Below are 18,400 nucleotides of genomic sequence, written 5' to 3' on the forward strand. Positions count from 1 at the left end.
CTGATTCTGTTTTCTCGCTTAAGTAACCAAGGCCAATGTCTATTGTTTCTTTGTTTCTTTATGCTCTCACCTCATTCTGGAAAGGATTTAAGGCAGAAATGACAGACAAGTTTCTTCTGCACCAACATTCACTGACTCTAAATTCATACAAGTTTCCTTCTGCAGCAAATGTGTGATGACCCTATAGCCCCAAACTTCTCACAAGCATAAGACAGAAAAGGCAGAAATTACTACTAAATGCAAACTGGAACCTATTATCGCCCATAGGCAATCACTCTGTATACACCTATCTCACAGCTGTAAGATGAAAGAACTCAAGTTCAAGTCAGTGTTCTAAGGGTGAGTGTATTGTCTTGAATCTCTCTGTTGAGTTCTGCCAGGAGCATACCCCCGGTGAAACCACAGGCCCCTAGTCAGAGATTTTCCTGTATTTGCTGCAAGTATATTTGGCCCAGCACTTTTTTCACAGCATCTTTGACTTCCTTGTTTCATAAACTGTTAAGTTATGGGGTTCAGCGTAGGGGTAAGCACTCCACAAAGCAACGAGACGATTTTATCTATTTCTTGTGAGCCTGACGAAGAAGGCTTTAGGTACATGGAGAGTGAAGCCCCATAATACAAGAACACCACAGTTGAGGTAGAAAAAGCTTTGTTTCTTCCCTCTGCTGAGCTGATTCTCAGAATAGTGGAAAGGATGATGACATAAGAGATGCAAATTAAGAGCACTGGAATGGGCAGAAGGAGCATGCTGACCACCAGCATGATCCTGTCCATGAGCAATGACCTTGTGCAAGCTAGCTTCAGCACTGCCAGAATTTCACACTTGAAGTGATGGATGAAATTCCCAGAGGGGTATCTGCAGGGCGAAGCTGGTTTCCAGCAGGGCTATCAGAGAGCCCATCACCCAGGAGACAGTGGCCATCTGCACACAGACCTGCCTGTTCATGATGATGGGGTATCTCAGCGGCTTGCAAATGGCCACGTAATGGTCATACGCCATCACAGCCAGGAGCAGGCATTGCTCCTGGAGCCCAGAGCAAGGGACAGATACATCTGTACAGCACACCCAGAAAAGATGATGGTTTTCTGGGATGACAGCAAGTTCACCAGCAAAGTGGGAACAGAAGCAGATGTGTAACAAATATCCATGAAAGAGAGATTTCCAAGGAACAAGTACATGGGAGTTTGAAGGCATGAATCTAGGACAGTGATTAAAATAAGAGTGCCGTTGCCCAAGAGGGTTATCAGATGCATTACAAGGCCGAAGGCAAAGAGAACAATCTCTAACTTTGGGTATCTAGAAAAACCTTCCAGGAAAAAAAAACTCCAACTGGTGAGATTTTCGCCTTGCATTTGCTTCCTTTTACCTGTAGTTATTCTAATATTATTCTATTCATTTCATCTGAGGACACAAAGAGAGGGATAAAGTATAATGTTCACTGAGTTAAGAAAACACTTTCGAACTTATTTTCGCTATTATAAGCGCAATTTTACCATAAGAAATCACAGGACAATGTATCTATCAATCTAAGAGGAGGGGAAACAGGTTTGGCCTGTGTCCCTCAGTGGCAGGTCAGCGACTTACAGACAAACCAACCAGAGCTCAGCCAGCTTGGTGTTGGGTCTGAAAAGCAGAATCAGTAGATTAGAAGTCTCTTCAGTTTTCTTTGCCCTTCTTTCAAAACAAAATTTAGAAAAGAGTGAATTTGAAAACAAGAATGAACAAATTTAATATTTGAATCTCAGCTCGTAATCCTTTGCTTGGCACACAGCAGGTTTTCAGTAAAGATGTGAAAGTACTGAGTAATGAAAAATATGAAAGAACATTGAATAAGCTATTGAGCACTAATTAGAAAACTCAGTCAAATAAATGAGGAAAAGAAAGCACATTTGTAAAAATAAAAACCAGTAATGATCTTCAGTGGAAGAAGAGGAGGAATGTTGAAAGGAACAAATAAATGAGTTTTAAACTAACACCTATGAAGTTCTGGGTCTAAATGAACTCTGTCCTTTCCAGCTAACAGCTTAGAGGTCCACACACTTGTTTCAAAAATAACCCACCTCATTTAAACACTATTACATCCCCTGTACAGTTTCATTCATTATTGGGACCCATACCTTTGTGAGTATGTAAATAGTTCTAAAACTTATACCCAGGCAATACTCTTATTATACATTAAAACTCATGAAGATCCAGAAAATGCAGAAATTAAACTCCCTTTAAAAATTATCTTAAAATCTCTTGGCAACAACATGGATGAACTTGGAGGGTATTATGCTTAGTGAAATCAGTCAAAGACAAATACTGTATGATATCACTAATTGTGGAATCTAAAAAAGAAAACTAGTGAATATAATAAAAAATTATAGGGCTTCCCTAGTAGTGCAGTGGTTGAGAGTCCGCCTGCCGATGCAGGGGACGCGGGTTCGTGCCCCGGTTCGGGAAGATCCCACATGCCGCACGGAGCAGCTGGGCCCGTGAGCCATGGCGCTGAGCCTGCGCGTCCGGAGCCTGTGCTCCGCAACGGGAGAGGCCCCAACAATGAGAGGTCCACGTACCGCCAAAAAAAAAATTATAGATAATCTAATTATATACAAGACGCTTAAGGTTTCATTTCTTTTTTTTACATTTCACATTAACCAAAAAAAAAAATTACAAAAACTTACTTTGCTTACGCACTGATATTGCTCTTTATCACCATCAATCTTCCTTTCCCCACTAATTCTTTTCTATTTGCAAATATACGGTTCTTAAAAATTCCCTTCATTGTCATGCTACATATGTAAATGGCCATCCTACTTTTGCTCTTTCTTTCACAGGTAAATTCCTTAGTTATATGGTTTATCTTACAAGAGTTCAGTCTTCACTTTCTCATCACTAATTCAGTCATTATTATCATTTGTCTCCCAGTTCTTCATATTTAAAAACCTGGTCTAAATGGTTATGGTGAAAATAATAATGGTGTGAGCAATACCTTATACATGGCCCTATAACAGTGGCATGATATTTATCAAATACTTTTCATTATGTTACATTATTATCTCAACCTCTTCCCCACTGTATTGCATATCCAGGCTATTAGCAAATCCTGTCATTTTTTTTTTTTTCTGTTTTAGTCATCAGACCTCCAGCAGCTTACAGTGAGGTACAAACATTATCAGTAACCCTGAATACTCTGAGTATTCTAGAGAACATTTGTCAGTACTACTGCCCTCTGCGGCACCTGAGCATGCAGTTTTTGCTTTTCTTCCTAAAAGCTCCATTTTTACTACATCCCAGTAGTTAGTTCTTACTCATTTGTTAGCTAAGAGATGATTTCTTAGGGACCTCTCTGCTAGATTTTATATTGAACAAATTTCCTACAAAAACTTTATTATATTACTGTAAGAGATGATTTCAAAGAAACAATTTTTCTGTGCTATTCTTAAGACTAGTAAAGAAAACACAATTTTTTTTAAACATCTTTATTGGAGTATAATTCTTTATATTGTTGTGTTAGTTTCTGCTGTATAACAAAGCGAATCAGCTGTATGTATACCTATATCCCCATACCCCTGCCTATTGCGTCTCCCTCCCACCCTCCCTAACCCATCCCCCTAGGTGGACACAAAGCACAGAGCTGATCTCCCTGTGCTATGTGGCTGCTTCCCACTAGCTATCTATTTTACATTTGGCAGTGTATATATATCCATGACACTCTCTCACTTTGTCCCAGCTTACCCTTCCCCTTCCCCGTGTTCTCAAGTCCATTCTCTATGTCTGTGTCTTTATTCCTGTCCTGCCCCTAGGTTATTCAGAACCATTTTTTAGATTCCATATATATGTGTTAGCATATGGTATTTGTTTTTCTCTTTCTGACTTACTTCACTCTGTATGACAGATGCTAGGTCCATCCACCTCACTATAAATAACTCAATTTCGTTTCTTTTTATGACTGAGTAATATTCCATTGTATATATGTGCCACATCTTCTTTATCCATTCATCTGTTGATGGACACTTAGGTTGCTTCCACGTCCTGACTATTGTAAATAGTGCTGCAATGAACATTGGGGTGCATGTGTCTTTTTGAATTATGGTTTTCTCAGGGTATATACCCATTAGTAGGATTGCTGGGTAATATGGTAGTTCTATTTTTAGTTTTTTAAGGAACCTCCATACTGTTCCCCATAGTGGCTGTACCAATTTACATTCCCACCAACAGTGTAGGAGGGTTCCCTTTTCTCCACACTCTCTCCAGCATTTATTGTTTGTAGATATTTTGATGATGGCCATTCTGACCGGTTTGATGTGATACCTCATTATAGTTTCGATGTGCATTTCTCTAATGATTAGTGATGTTGAGCATCCTTTCATGTGTTTTGCTGGAAATCTGTATATCTTCTTTGAAGAAATGTCTATTTAGGTCTTCTGCCTGTTTTTGGATTAGTTTGTTTGTTTTTTTGATATTGAGCTGCATGAGCTGCTTGTAAATTTTGGAGATTAATCCTTTGTCAGTTGCTACATTTGCAAATATTTTCTCCCATTCGGAGGGTTGTCTTTTTGTCTTGTTTATGGTTTCCTTTGCTGTGCAAACGCTTTTAAGTTTCATTAGGTCCCATTTGTTTTTATTACCATTTCTCTAGGAGGTGGTTCAAAAAGGATCTTGCTGTAATTTATATCATAGAGTGTTCTGCCTGTGTTTTCCTCTAAGAGTTTTATAGTGTCTGGCCTTACATTTAGGTCTTTAATCCATTTTGAGTTTATTTTTGTGTATGGTGTTACGGAGTGCTCTAATTTCATTATTTTACATGTAGCTGTCCAGTTTTCCCAGCACCACTTACTGAAGAGGCTGTCTTTTCTCCACTGTATATTCTTGCTTCCTTTATCAAAGATAAGGTGACTATATGTGTGTGGGTTTATCTCTGTGCTTTCTATCCTGGTCCATTGATCTATATTTCTGTTTTTGTGCCAGTACCATACTGTCTTGATTACTGCAGCTTTGTAGTATAGTCTGAATTCAGGAAGCCTGATTCCTCCAGCTCCGTTTTTCTTTCTCAAGATTGCTTTAGCTATTCAGGGTCTTTTGTGTTTCCATACAAATGGTGAAATTTTTTGTTCTAGTTCTGTGAAAAATGCCATTGGTAGTTTGATAGGGATTGCATTGAATCTGTAGATTGCTTTGGGTAGTAGAGTCATTTTCACAATGTTGATTCTTCCAATCCAAGAACATGGTATATCTCTCCACCTGTTTGTATCATCTTTAATTACTTTCAGCAGTGTCTTATAGTTTTCTGCATACTGCATAGGTCTTTTGTCTCCTTAGGTAGGTTTATTCCTAGGTATTTTATTCCTTTTGCAATGGTAAATGGGAGTGTTTCCTTAATTTCTCTTTCAGATTTTTCATCATTAGTGTATAGGAATGCAAGAGATTTCTGTGCATTAATTTTGTATCTTGCTACTTTACCAAATTCATTGATTAGCTCTAGTAGTTTTGTGGTAGCATCTTTAGGATTCTCTATGTATAGTATCATGTCATATGCAAACAGTGACAGTTTTACTTCTTCTTTTTCGATTTGGGATCCTTCTGTTTCTTTTTCTTCTCTGATTACTGTGGCTAAACTTCTAAAACTATGTTGAATAAGAGTGGTGAGAGTGGGCAACCTTGTCTTGTTCCTGATCTTAGTGGAAGTGGTTTCAGTTTTTCACCATTGAAAACAATGTTGGCTGTGGGTTTGTCATATATGGCCTTTATTATGTTGAGGTAAGTTCCCTCTATGCCTACTTCCTGAGAGTTTTTATCATAAAAGGTGTTGAATTTTGTTGAAAGCTTTTTCTGCATCTATTGAGATGATCATATGGTTTTTATCCTTCAATTTGTTAATATGGTGTATCACATTGATTGATTTGTGTATACTGAAGAATCCTTGCATTCCTGGGATAAACCCCACTTGATCATGGGGTATGATCCTTTTAATATGCTGTTGGATTCTGTTTGCTAGTATTTTGTTGAGGATTTTTGCATCTATGTTCTTCAGTGATACTGACCTGTAGTTTTCCTTTTTTGTGACATCTTTGTCTGGTTTTGGTACCAGGGAGATGGTGGCCTCATAGAATGAGTTTGGGAGTGTTCCTCCCTCTGCTATATTTTGGAAGAGTTTGAGAAAGATAGGTGTTAACTCTTCTCTAAATGTTTGATAGAATTTGCCTGCGAAGCCATCTGGTCCTGGGCTTTTGTTTGTTGCAAGATTTTTAATCACAGTCTCAATTTCAGTGCCTGTGATTGGTCTGTTTATATTTTCTGTTTCTTCCTGGTTCAGTCTTGGAAGGTTGTGTTTTTCTAAGAATTTGTCCATTTCTTCCAGGTTGTCCATTTTATTGGCATATAGCTGCTTGTAGTAGTCTCTCATGATCCTCTGTATTTCTGCAGTGTCAGTTGTTACTTCTCCTTTTTCATTTCTAATTCTATTGATTTGAGTCTTCTCCCTTTTTTTCTTGATGAGTCTGGCTAATGATTTATCAACTTTGTTTATCAAAGAACCAGCTTTTAGTTTTATTGATCTTTGCTATCATTTCCTTCATTTCTTTTTCATTACTTCTGATCTGATCTTTATGATTTCTTTCCGTCTGCTAACTTTGGGGTTTTTTTGTTCTTCTTTCTCTAATTGCTTTAGGTGTAAGGTTAGCTTGCTTATTTGAGATTTTTCTTGTTTCTTAAGGTAGGATTGTATTGCTATAAATTTCCCTCTTAGAACTGCTTTTGCTGCATCCCATAGGTTTTGGGTCGTTGTGTTTTCACTGTCATTTGTTTCTAGGTACTTTTTTATTTCCTCTTTGATTTCTTCAGTGATCTTTTGGTTATTTAGTAACATATTGTTTAGCCTCCATGTGTTTCTATTTTTTACAGATGTTTTCCTGTAATTGATATCTAGTCTCATAGCATTGTGGTCGGAAAAGATACTTGATACAATTTCAATTTTCTTAAATTTACCAAGGCTTGATTTGTGACCCAAGATATGATCTATCCTGGAGAATGTTCCATGAGCACTTGAGAAGAAAGTGTATTCTGTTGTTTTTGGATGGAATGTCCTGTAAATATCAAAAAAATCCATCTTGTTTAATGTCATTTAAAGCTTGTGTTTCCTTATTTATTTTCATTTTGGTTGATCTGTTCATTGGTGAAAGTGGGGTGTAAAAGTCACCTACTGGGGCTTCCCTGGTGGCGCAGTGGTTGAGAGTCCGCCTGCCAATGCAGGGGACACAGGTTCGTGCCCCGGTCTGGGAAGATCCCACATGCCGCAGAGCGGCTGGGCCCGTGAGCCATGGCTGCTGAGCTTGCACGTCTGGAGCCTGTGCTCCGCAACAGGAGAGGCCACAACAGTGAGAGGCCCGCGTACCGCAAAAAAAAAAAAAGTCACCTACTATTGGGCTTCCCTGGTGGCGCAGTGGTTGAGAGTCCACCTTCCGATGCAGGGGACACGGGTTCGTGCCCCAGTCTGGGAAGATCCCACAAGCCGCGGAGCGGCTAGGCCCGTGAGCCGTGGCCGCTGAGCTTGCACGTCTGGAGCCAGTGCTCCACAACGGGAGAGGCCACAACAGTGAGAGGCCCGTGTATGGCAAAAAAAAAAAAAAAGTCACCTACTATTATTTTGTTATTGTCTTGCTAATTGTTTGGCATAGGGTGTCCAGCACTGGAGCTTGCTGGTCATTGAGTGGAGCTGGGTCTTAGCGATGAGATGGAGATATCTGGGAGAGCTCTCACTGATTGATATTACGTGGGGCCGGGAGGTCTCTGGTGGTCCAGTGTCCTGAACTCAGCTCTCCCACCTCAGAGGCTCAAGCCTGACAGCTGGCCGGAGCACCAAGACCCTGTTAGCCACACAGCTTTTGGGAAGTCTGAGGTTTTCTGACAGGGTTCACTAGGTGTTCTGTAGGAGTTGTTCTACATGTAAATGCATTTTTGATGTATTAGTGGGGGAGGAAGGTGATCTCCACGTCTTACTCCTCCACCATCCTGAAGGTCCTCTCTCTTCACACCTCTTGTTGCTAGAGGATCCACACTTCTTCTGGAAAGGACATAAATCTGGCAGTCTGACTTCAAACCTAGCCCATCACCTTTTTTCCCTTTGTGTTTAGTCTGTTTCACTTGCTCATAGTGGGCCCCGTGCAGAAGCCTTGCCCCCTGCCCTTCAAACCAGAGTTCCTCGTGAAACGGCTGAGCCAACACCTTAGCTTGGGACGTGCGCTGAAGCTCTTCACAGGACACTCCCACAATTTTTTTAGAATGAAAAATCAGCCCCGTTGCCTGCAACTTGATATTTTCCACTGTTTAGAAATAGTAGCCAAGAAAAATTCAATTCCCTGTCACAAATTCCGATTAAAATATTGTTTATGATATATTTCATAAAGTTAGCTATGTGCAAGAAAGAATGAATGCATCCATGTTAAAAATGTTAAACATATTACGTGAAAGTCAACAATGCAATTCATTTTTTTCAAAAATATTGACTGTTGGGCTTCCCTGGTGGCGCAGTGGTTGGGAGTCCGCCTGCCGATGCAGGGGACACGGGTTTGTGCCCCGGTCCGGGAGGATCCCACATGCCGCGGAGCGGCTGGGTTCATGAGACATGGCCGCTGAGCCTGCGCGTCCGGAGCCTGTGCTCCGCAACGGGAGAGGCCACAGCAGTGAGAGGCCTGCGTATCGCAAAAAAAAAAAAAAAAGTATTGACTGTTACCTCAGTAACTAAAAATACCAAAGTATAACAACTGAAATACTATGTAAATTTAAATCATCTGTTGTTTTGGGGAAACACCTGTTCTCCCTGAACAATTAACAGTTCAGCAGCTATAATACGCACAGGTTTGAAACTTCAGCTCCTTCAGGGATAATGTCCCAAAGATCCAATTGTATCAAACTTTTAAAAATTGAGACAGAGTGAACCACAGTTCCCCCCAAATAATTTCAAAGAACTCATAAAAACAGAGTCTTCTACTCCTCCCTGTCCAAGCTAGCTATATCAAGATTTTTTTTCTTGAAAGATTACAGTGTAGAATACTTAACAGTATATAGAGAAAAGGTATCCTTAGAACTCTAAGACATGTATTTTTTTCATTTGTGAAACTACATGTATTTTTTTTTTCATTTGTGAAACCGCTCCCTAGTTTTCAGAGATTAAAGGAAGCAAGTTCACTCATTAAGTCACTTGTCCCAACAAGTGATCAGAACTTTTATTCAATTACACATATTGAGAGGGCCTTTAAGCAACGAAACACCTCCACCCACACCTTGGTTTCTAAATGAATGCAATTCTCAACTAATAGGAAACATATCGTAGCTCCTTAGAGAAATGGCTGATGCCAAGGCTAGAGCAGGAACAGGACAAGATTAGCTGGGAGTACCTTATTGCACTAGAACATAAGGAAGTATGCAAAGAACAACTGGTATATTTCAAAGGCTATAGGAGCCCACTTGATGAGGCTCCCATTGGCCAGGTCTGGGACAGATTATTTCGAGCATCAAAATAAATAATGGTAAAAATGGATTATAGTCCATAGAATGAAATAAGAATGCATGAATTCTTTTAGAAGGAAGGAAGGGAGGGAGGAAAAGAGGGAGGGGAGGGGAGGGGAAGGAGGGGTCTGCCTTACAGTAGCATGCCAAAATATAAACATAGAAGAATGATATAGTTAGAAAATCATCAATCAAGGTTTAGGTTGTTATAGTAATAGATTATCATAGGTAAAATATTACAGTAGGTAGATGTAAATATCATAGTTGCATAGGTAAAAGCTGGATGAGAGACAGGATATTTACATAATGTCAAAGTATCTCACCACAAACTACTTATTAATTTCAAAAACAAGATGATAATAGCTTTGCAGCAGAGAGCCACCTTAACATCACCAATAATGGGACATACTGACTCCACATGCCTCCACTGAGGACACAGTATCACTTCTGTGGGATTCCTCTCAAAAACACATAACCTGAATCTAATCATGAGGGAAAACCAGACAAAATTAAATTGAGGGATACTCTGCAAAATAACCAGCCTATACTTTTCAAAAATGTCAAGGTCGAGAAACAGAAAAACAAAAGGGCTAAGGAAATATTCCAGGAGACTGAAGAGACATGACAGCTAAAGGCAATGCATGACCCAGCATTGAATATTAGACCAGGAAAAACTTAGCTCTAAAGGACATTATTAGGACAATGGACAAAATTGGTATATGGGCTGTGAATTAGATAACAGTATGGTATCAGAGTTAAATTTCTTTTTTCTTTTTCTTTGAGTTAAATTTTTTTTTATTTAATTTATTTTTGGCTATGTTGGGTCTTAGTTGTGGCATGCAGGATCTTCACTGAGGCATGCAGGATCTTTTGTTGTGGCGTGCGGGCTTCTCTCTAGTTGTGGCATGCGGGTTTTCTCTCTCCAGCTGTGGCGTGTGGGCTCCAGAGCGCATGGGCTCTGTAGTTTGCGGAACGTGGGCTCTCTCCTTGAGGCACGCGAGCTCAGTAGTTGTGGCACGTGTGCTTAGCTGCCCCGCGGCATGTGGGATCTTAGTTCCCTGACCAGGGATTGAACCCACATCCTCTGCATTGTAAGGCAGATTGTTTACCACTGGACCACCAGGGAAGTCCCTAAGTTAAATTTCTTGATCTTCATAACTGCACTGTGGTTATGTAAGAGAATGTTCTTATTGTTAAATACTGAAGTATTTGTTATTAAAGGGGCGACTTACCCTCCAACTTATCCTTAAATAGTTCATTAAAAAATATGTTTTCTAACTAAGAATAGAGTTGCCATATGATTCAGCAATCCCATTACTGGGCATATAGCCCAACAAAACTGTAATTCAGAAAGATACATGTACCCCTATGTTCATAGCAGCACAATTCACAATAGCCAATTCATGTAAACAACCTAAATGTCCACTGACAGATGAATGGATAAAGAAGATGTGGTACATATATACCATGGAATACTACTCAGCCATAAAAAGAAGGAAATAACACCATTTTCAGCAACATGGATGGGCCTAGAAATTATCATACTAAGTGAAGTAAGTCACAAAGAGAAAGACAAATACCATATATCACTTACATGTGGAATGTAAAATATGACACAAATGAACTTATCTACGAAACAGAAACACACTCACAGACACAGAGAACGAACTTGTGGTTGCCAAGGGGAAGGAGGGTGGGGGAGGGATGGATTGGGAGTTTCAGATCAGCAGATGCAAACTATTATTATATAAACTGGATAAACAACAAGGTCCTACTGTAGAGCACAGGGAACTATATTAAATATCCTGCAATAAACCAAAATGGAAATAAATATGAAAAAGAATATATATATATATATATATATATATATCTGAATCACTTTCCCGTATAGCAGAAATTAACAGAACATTGTAAGTCAACTATACTTCAATAAAATAAAAAAATTTTTAATATTTTTTTTACTAAGGTATTTTATTTTTCTCACAGAAATATTAAACTTTTTTAGTCACTGAATTATCAATGGCTGCAAGAATCTCCACAATATTTTTATATTTGGGGCACCTAAATGCCTAATCATAAATATGTTTTTACAAGTTCACTCCGGAGGGGCTTGACCTGTGTGTCACCCCCCTGTGCCTTGCCAGGAAAACGGAGGTGGAGCGTGGGGGCCGGCTAGGCCTCCCAGCGACTCAGACGCAGCAAAGTCCGCAGAGGCGGGGTGGCAGGGTTCTCAGGAGTGGGTTCCTGGTCCCCACAGGCGCCCTAGCGGCCGGATCGCAGTTTGCATCACCTTCCCCACCGGGTACATGATGACAAAGGTGCAGCCCTATGCGCGTTCGCACAGCCGGGTCCCTGGGCACTGGGACTGAGTATGGCAGGAGGTCGGCCGTCCTGGTGCCCCGGGCTGCACCGAGGCCTCCTCCCCGCTCTACGTCTCCTGCCCCAAAGCAGCCATCACATCCAGGATGGTCGCACCCCTCAGCACCGACGCGCAGGATGCCCAGGGGCCGCTGGACAGCACGTGGGCTGCTGTGTGGCCTGGCGTCCGCGAGGCCGAGGCCGTGGTGGTCGTGCGCCCAGGGAGACCATCCAGGTGAAATTCATACACGACCAGATCTCCCCTAAACCCACAGTACAGAGGATTCCTCCACGGGGGTCAGGGAGATTGTTCGGGAACAAGGGCTGAAGAGGACTTACCAGGGCCGCCAGCCAGCAGATCCCAGCGGGCCGTCCGTTTCTTGGTCAGAAGCTCCCTGCCCAACTGGTACTCAGGGCCCAACTCTGGCAAGCCCGGGAAACTGCTGATCACGGGGTTTTCAAGCTATCGCGAGTGCAGCCAGCGTCTTTGGGAACACGCCTCTGGACTAGGTCAAGACCGGATGCAGGGCCGGGAGGCGGAGCAACACCAAACACGGACGGGTGCTTGGAGGTCCTGAGGGATGAGGAGCTCAAAGCGTTCTGCAGTGGCATCGTCCCCCTACGGGGCCGAACCTGCCTGGACGTGGCCCTCGTGTTCATCATCTACGATGAGGTAGTGAAGCTGCTCAACAAAGGGTGGAAGACGGACTGAGCCCTGAGGGTCTGGGTGGGAAGACTAAGGATCTATAAAAATAGTGATAGGGGCTTCCCTGGTGGCACAGTGGTTGAGAGTCCGCCTACCAATGCAGGGGACACGGGTTCCTGCCCCGGTCTGGGAAGATCCCACATGCCGCGGAGCGGCTGGGCCCGTGAGCCATGGCCGCTGAGCCTGTGCGTCCGGAGCCTGTGCTCTGCAACGGGAGAGGCCACAACAGTGAGAGGCCCACGTACCGCAAAAAAAAAAAAAAAAAAAAAAAAATAGTGATAGCTCAAATTGAATTATAGGTTGTTGGCTGGTCTTAGCTATTATCTATTATTATTCTTGGATAATTGAGCTTTGGCTAATGGGGGAACAGGAGTAGCTGCCAGAATGGGGAGCTTCTTGGTGCAGTGTATTCAAGGAAATCTCTGTCCAGTCATTAGCTGACCATTCAGCTGAGTAGAGACTTCATTGGTCAGGTCCAATAAAGAATTGAGACTTTACAGAATTAGTTCAGGAAATCACTAAAAATAGAACACACCAACAGCAACAAATTCTGGAATGGGAAGGGAATCTGATTTCGATTTGCCACAAATATTATTTTTAATGTCCAGTTTTCAACAACAAAATATGATGTATGCAAAGAAACAGGAAAATATGGGCCATATTTAGTAATGATAGAAAGGTCAACCCATCAAGAAGACACAACAATTATAAATATATATGTGGGGACTTCCCTGGTGGCAGTGGTTAAGAATCCACCTGCCAATGCAGCGGACACGGGTTCGAGCCCTGGTCCAGGAAAATCCCACTTGCCACGGAGCAACTAAGCCCGTGCACCACAACTACTGAGCCTGTGCTCTAGAGCCCACGAGCCACAACTACTGAAGCCCACACGCCTAGAGCCCGTGCTCCACAAGAGAAGCCACGGCAATGAGAAGCCCATGCACCGCAACAAAGAGTAGCCCCCGCTTGCCGCAACTAGAGGCCGCAAGTAGAGAAAGCCTGCACACAGCAACGAAGACCCAATGCAGCCAAAAACAAATACGTAAATAAATTTAAAAATAATAATAAAATAAATTTTTTAAAGCCTAAATAAAATAAATATATATATATGCACCTGAAAAGAGCCCCAAAACACTCAGAACAGAAACTGACAGAATAAGAGGGAGAACTAGACAATTCAACAGTAATAGTTGAAGACTTTAATACTGAACTCTCAATAATTGGTTAAAAAAAAAACTAGCATGCCAACAAGGATATAGGAGGCTGGCACAACGCTATAAACCAACCAGATTTCACACGATCTATAGAACACCCACCCAACAAAATATACAAATACACATACACATTTTTCTCGAGGACACACAGAACATTACCTGCTGATTTTATGCCATCAGATTATGCATTGTGGTATGTTTGGCTTCCTTGCCTCCACAGTATGCTTGCAAGATCCACGTTGATGTGGCTGCAGTTTGTCCATTTTTTATTACTATATGATAGTCCATTTTATGATCATAACATACTTTATCCACTGTTCTGTTGTTAGACATTTTAATTGGCTCGCTCCACCTTTTGGCTACTTCAACTAATGTTGTTACAAACCTGCACGTGTACCTTTTGGTTCATGTCTGTGCATGAGTATATACTTAGGAGTGAAAGCAATAAGTGATAGAACACGCTTAAGTCACCTTTAGTAGATTTTTTTTTAATATCTACTCCAGCTTTTATATATTTATTTATTTATTTATGGCTGCATTGGGTCTTCATTGCTGTGCACGGGCTTTAATTGCGAGTGGGGGCTACTCTTCGTTGCAGTGCGCCGGCCTCTCATTAAGGTGGCTTCTCTTGTTGCAGAGCACAGGCTCTAGGTGCACGGGCTTCAGTAGTTGTGGCACGCAGGCTCAGTAGCTGTGGCTCACGGGCTCTAGAGCACAGGCTCAGTAGTTGTGGCGCACGGGCTTAGTTGTTCCGCAGCATGTGGGATCTTCCTGGACCAGGGCTCAAATCCATGTCCCCTGCATTGGCAGGTGGATTCTTAACCACTGCACCACCAGGGAAGCCCACCTTTAGTAGATTTTAAGTGATTTCCCAACATGGTATGAAAATTTACTATCAGAAGTATCAGTTTCCTGTTGCTACATAACAAAGTAACCAAAACTTATTGCCGTAAAACAATTGCCATTTTCTCATATCCCATGGAGTCTGGGTCAGGAATTCAGACTATTTAAGGGTAATATTTGTGAGAGACTGTGTAGTGTGAACTTGGTAAGGATGTTGGATTTGAGACTTTCTTTCCTTTAGGGAGGAGTTTATTCAAGCTGCAGTCAGAACTGGTGAGCTGATCTCAGACTAAAAATCCTCGGTAAAACCAATTAAAAGATAGGATACATTCTGTGAGTAAATATTCTTTAGGGATTCAAAGAGAAAGTTATTTTGTCAAGAAATTTAAAGTGTAATATTGGGAGCTACATATAAAAAAGAACACCTAAAAGCACTCAGATTGTATACATTTCATGACGGAATTATGTGAGCAGAAATGTACAGAGGGCCCATGGAGGCTTCTCCCCAGATGACTCAAAAAAGATTCCAAGCACACACTGGAATTGTTGGTGAACAAGGAGGTCTCAAGAAGCCTTATTTTCTAAACACAGAACTTCTAGATTAGCACACTCTTGCATCTGAAAGTTGTTTTGATTGACCAAAGTCAGGCAGAAGCATAAACTTACAAGTTGTTAAGACTAGGCAGTAATAACATCATAAATGGGGTTTTTTTTGTTTTTTGTTTTTTGTTTTTTGTTTTGCGTTACGCGGGCCTGTCACTGTTGTGGCCTCTCCCGTTGCGGAGCACAGGCTCCAGACGTGCAGGCTCAGCGGCCATGGCTCACGGGCCCAGCCGCTCCGCGGCATGTGGGATCTTCCCGGACTGGGGCACGAACCTGTGTCCCCTGCATTGGCAGGCGGACTCTCAACCACTGCGCCACCAGGGAAGCCCCATAAATGGTTTTTATGCCAGACTAAGTAGGTTAAATTTAATTTTGTGGACAATGGGGAGCTGTTTTAAATAAGTGACAGCCATAATTTGTTTTATGGCCATAATCAAGGTATAGAATATTACCAACAACTAAGAAGTTCTCTTGTGCCCATTTGCAGTCAGTCTCCCCTGAGCTCATGCCTGAAACTACTGATCTGATTTCTGTCACTATAGTTTTCCTTTTCTAGAATTTCCTATAAATGGAATTATATAATATACAGCCTTGTCACTTAGCAAAATGTTTTATATTTGTATTGGTCATTTCTTTTCATTACTGAGTAGTATTCCACTGTATAAATCTGTCACAATGGTTTATTCACTAGTTGATAGACATTTGGATTGTTTTCAATTCTGAGCTATTATGAATAATTCTGCTCTTCACTTACAAGTTTTTGTGCAAACATAGGCTTTTATTTTATTACTCCTGGGTAAATACTCTGGAGTAGAATATCTGGGTCATAATGCAAGTATATGCTTAACTTCATATGATATACCAAACTGTTTCTTAAAGATGCTGTACCAGGGGGCTTCCCTGGTGGCACAGTGGTTAAGAATCCGCCTGTCAATGCAGGTGACACGGGTTCGAGCCCTGGTCCAGGAAGATCCCACATGCCACGGAGTAACTAAGCCCGTGTGCCACAACTACTGAGCCTGCACCCCAGAGCCCGTGAGCCACAACTGCTGAGCCCGCATGCCACAACCACTGAAGCCCACACGCCTAGAGCCCGTGCTCCGCAACAGGGGAGGCCACCGCAATGAGAAGCCTGTACACTGCAATGAAGAGTAGCCCCCACTCGCCTCAACTAGAGAAAGCCCAATGCAGCAACGAGGACCCACTGCAGCCAAAAATAAATAAAATAAATAAATTTATATTTTTAAAAAGATGCTGTACCATTTTGAAACTGCATTAGTAATATAGGACAATTCTGTTACTCTATTATATCTGTGCCAATGCTTGGTATTGTAGCTCTTTTTGATTTTAGCCATTTCAATGGGTATCTAGAGGTATCTTGTGCTTCATTTTGTTAGGGAACACAATTTATTAACGTATTTTAACAAATAGTGTGTATGGAAAAATAATCAATACATGTTTCGTTATCTATAACTTACAAATACTCTAAAATGCCCCGGTTACAATGGATTGTCTTTTTTTAAAAACAACTTTACTAAGATATAATTCATATACCATACAATTGCCCCCATTTAAATTGTACAATTCAATGGGTTTTTTTTAGTGTGTTCACAGAGTCATGCAAATATCAGCACAATCAATCCTAGAACATTTCACCATCTATTAAAAAAAATTCAACACTGAGAAAGGAGAACCCTGTGCACTGTTGGTGGGAATATAAACTGGTACAGTCACCATGGAAAACAGTATGAAGTTTCCTCAAGAAATTAAAAATAGAACTACCATATGATCCAGCAATCCCTCTCCTGGGAACATATCCAAAGAAAACTAAATGACTATCTCAAAGAGATATATGCACTTCCATGTTCATTGCAACATTATTTACAAGAGCCAAGATATGGAAGCAACCTAAGTCCCCATCAACAGATGGATAAAGAAGTTGTGATATGTATATATACGTATATGTGTGTACATGTATACATATACATATATATACACACATATATACATATAAATACAATGGAATATTACTCAGTCTTAAAAAATAATGAAATCTTGCCATCTGCAACACCATGGATGGACCTTGAGGACATGATGCTAAGTGAAATAATTCAGACAGAAAAAGACATACACTGTATGATTTCACTTACATGTGGAATTTAAAAAACAAAGCAACTGAACAAACAGAGCAAAAACAGAGTCACAGATATAGAGAACAAAGAGGTGGTTACCAGAGGGGACGGGAGCTGGATGCATGAGAGAAACAGGTAAGGGAGATTAAGAGGTATAGACTTCCAGCTACAAAATAAATGAGTCATGGGCATAAAATGTACAGTGTGGGGAATAAGTCAATAATAATATAACATCTTTGTACAGTGACAGATAGTAACTAGACTTATCCTAGTGATCATTTCGTAATGTACAGAAATACCAAATCATTATGCCGTGCACCAGGAACTAACATAGTGTTGTAGGTCAATTTTACTTCAAAGACAAACAAACTCACAGAAAAAGAGATTAGATATGTAGTTACCAGAGGTGGGGGCTGGGAGGTAGGAAAATTGAATGAAGGTACAAACTGACAGTTATGAGTTAAGTAAGTACTGGGAATATAAAGTACAACATATAAATATAATTAACACTGCTGTATGTTATATATGAAAATTATTAAGTGGGGTGTTAAAATCCCCTGCTATTATTGTGTTACTCTTGATTTCTCCCTTTATATCTATTAAGATTTACTTTATGTATTTAGGTGTACCTATGTTAGGTGTTTTAGGTGTATGTTATGTATTAGGTGTTCCTTTATGTATTGAGGTGCTCCTATGTTGGGTGCATATATATTTACAATTGTTATATCTCCTCTTGGATTGATCCCTTGATCCTTATTGTAATGTCCTTCTTTGTTTCTTGTCACAGTCTGTTTTAAAGTCAATTTTTCTGATGTAACTATTGCTACTCCAGTTTTCTTTTCGTTTCCACATGCATGGAATACCTCATTCCATTCCCTCATTTTCAATCTGTGTGCATCTTTAGATCTGGCGTCTCTTGTAGGCAACATATATATGGGTCTTGTTTTTGTATCCACTCAGCCACTGTGTCTTCCAGTTGGATCATTTAGTCCATTTAAAGTAATTATTGATGGGTATGTACTTTTGACATTTTGTTTGGGGGTTGTCTTTGCAG

At 40.8% G+C, this 18,400-nt stretch overlaps 1 protein-coding gene and 1 pseudogene across 1 annotated transcript; one reads left to right on the top strand and one right to left on the bottom strand.

Moving 5' to 3' along the window:
- Positions 1 to 413: 413 nt before the first annotated feature.
- On the bottom strand, positions 414 to 1,359 carry LOC114883663 (olfactory receptor 13F1). The gene is given in 4 exon segments (XM_029201541.1): positions 414 to 503; positions 505 to 847; positions 849 to 1,024; positions 1,027 to 1,359. Coding segments are annotated over 4 exon segments (936 nt in total). The 5' UTR covers positions 1,354 to 1,359.
- A 10,596-nt stretch (positions 1,360 to 11,955) lies between these two features.
- Positions 11,956 to 12,560, top strand: LOC114884479 (annotated as a pseudogene).
- Positions 12,561 to 18,400: the final 5,840 nt, after the last annotated feature.

Source organism: Monodon monoceros, unplaced genomic scaffold (genome assembly GCF_005190385.1).
Source record: "Monodon monoceros isolate NGI ecotype Baffin Bay Population unplaced genomic scaffold, NGI_Narwhal_1 Super_Scaffold_5, whole genome shotgun sequence".
NCBI classification, from domain to species: domain Eukaryota; kingdom Metazoa; phylum Chordata; class Mammalia; order Artiodactyla; family Monodontidae; genus Monodon; species Monodon monoceros.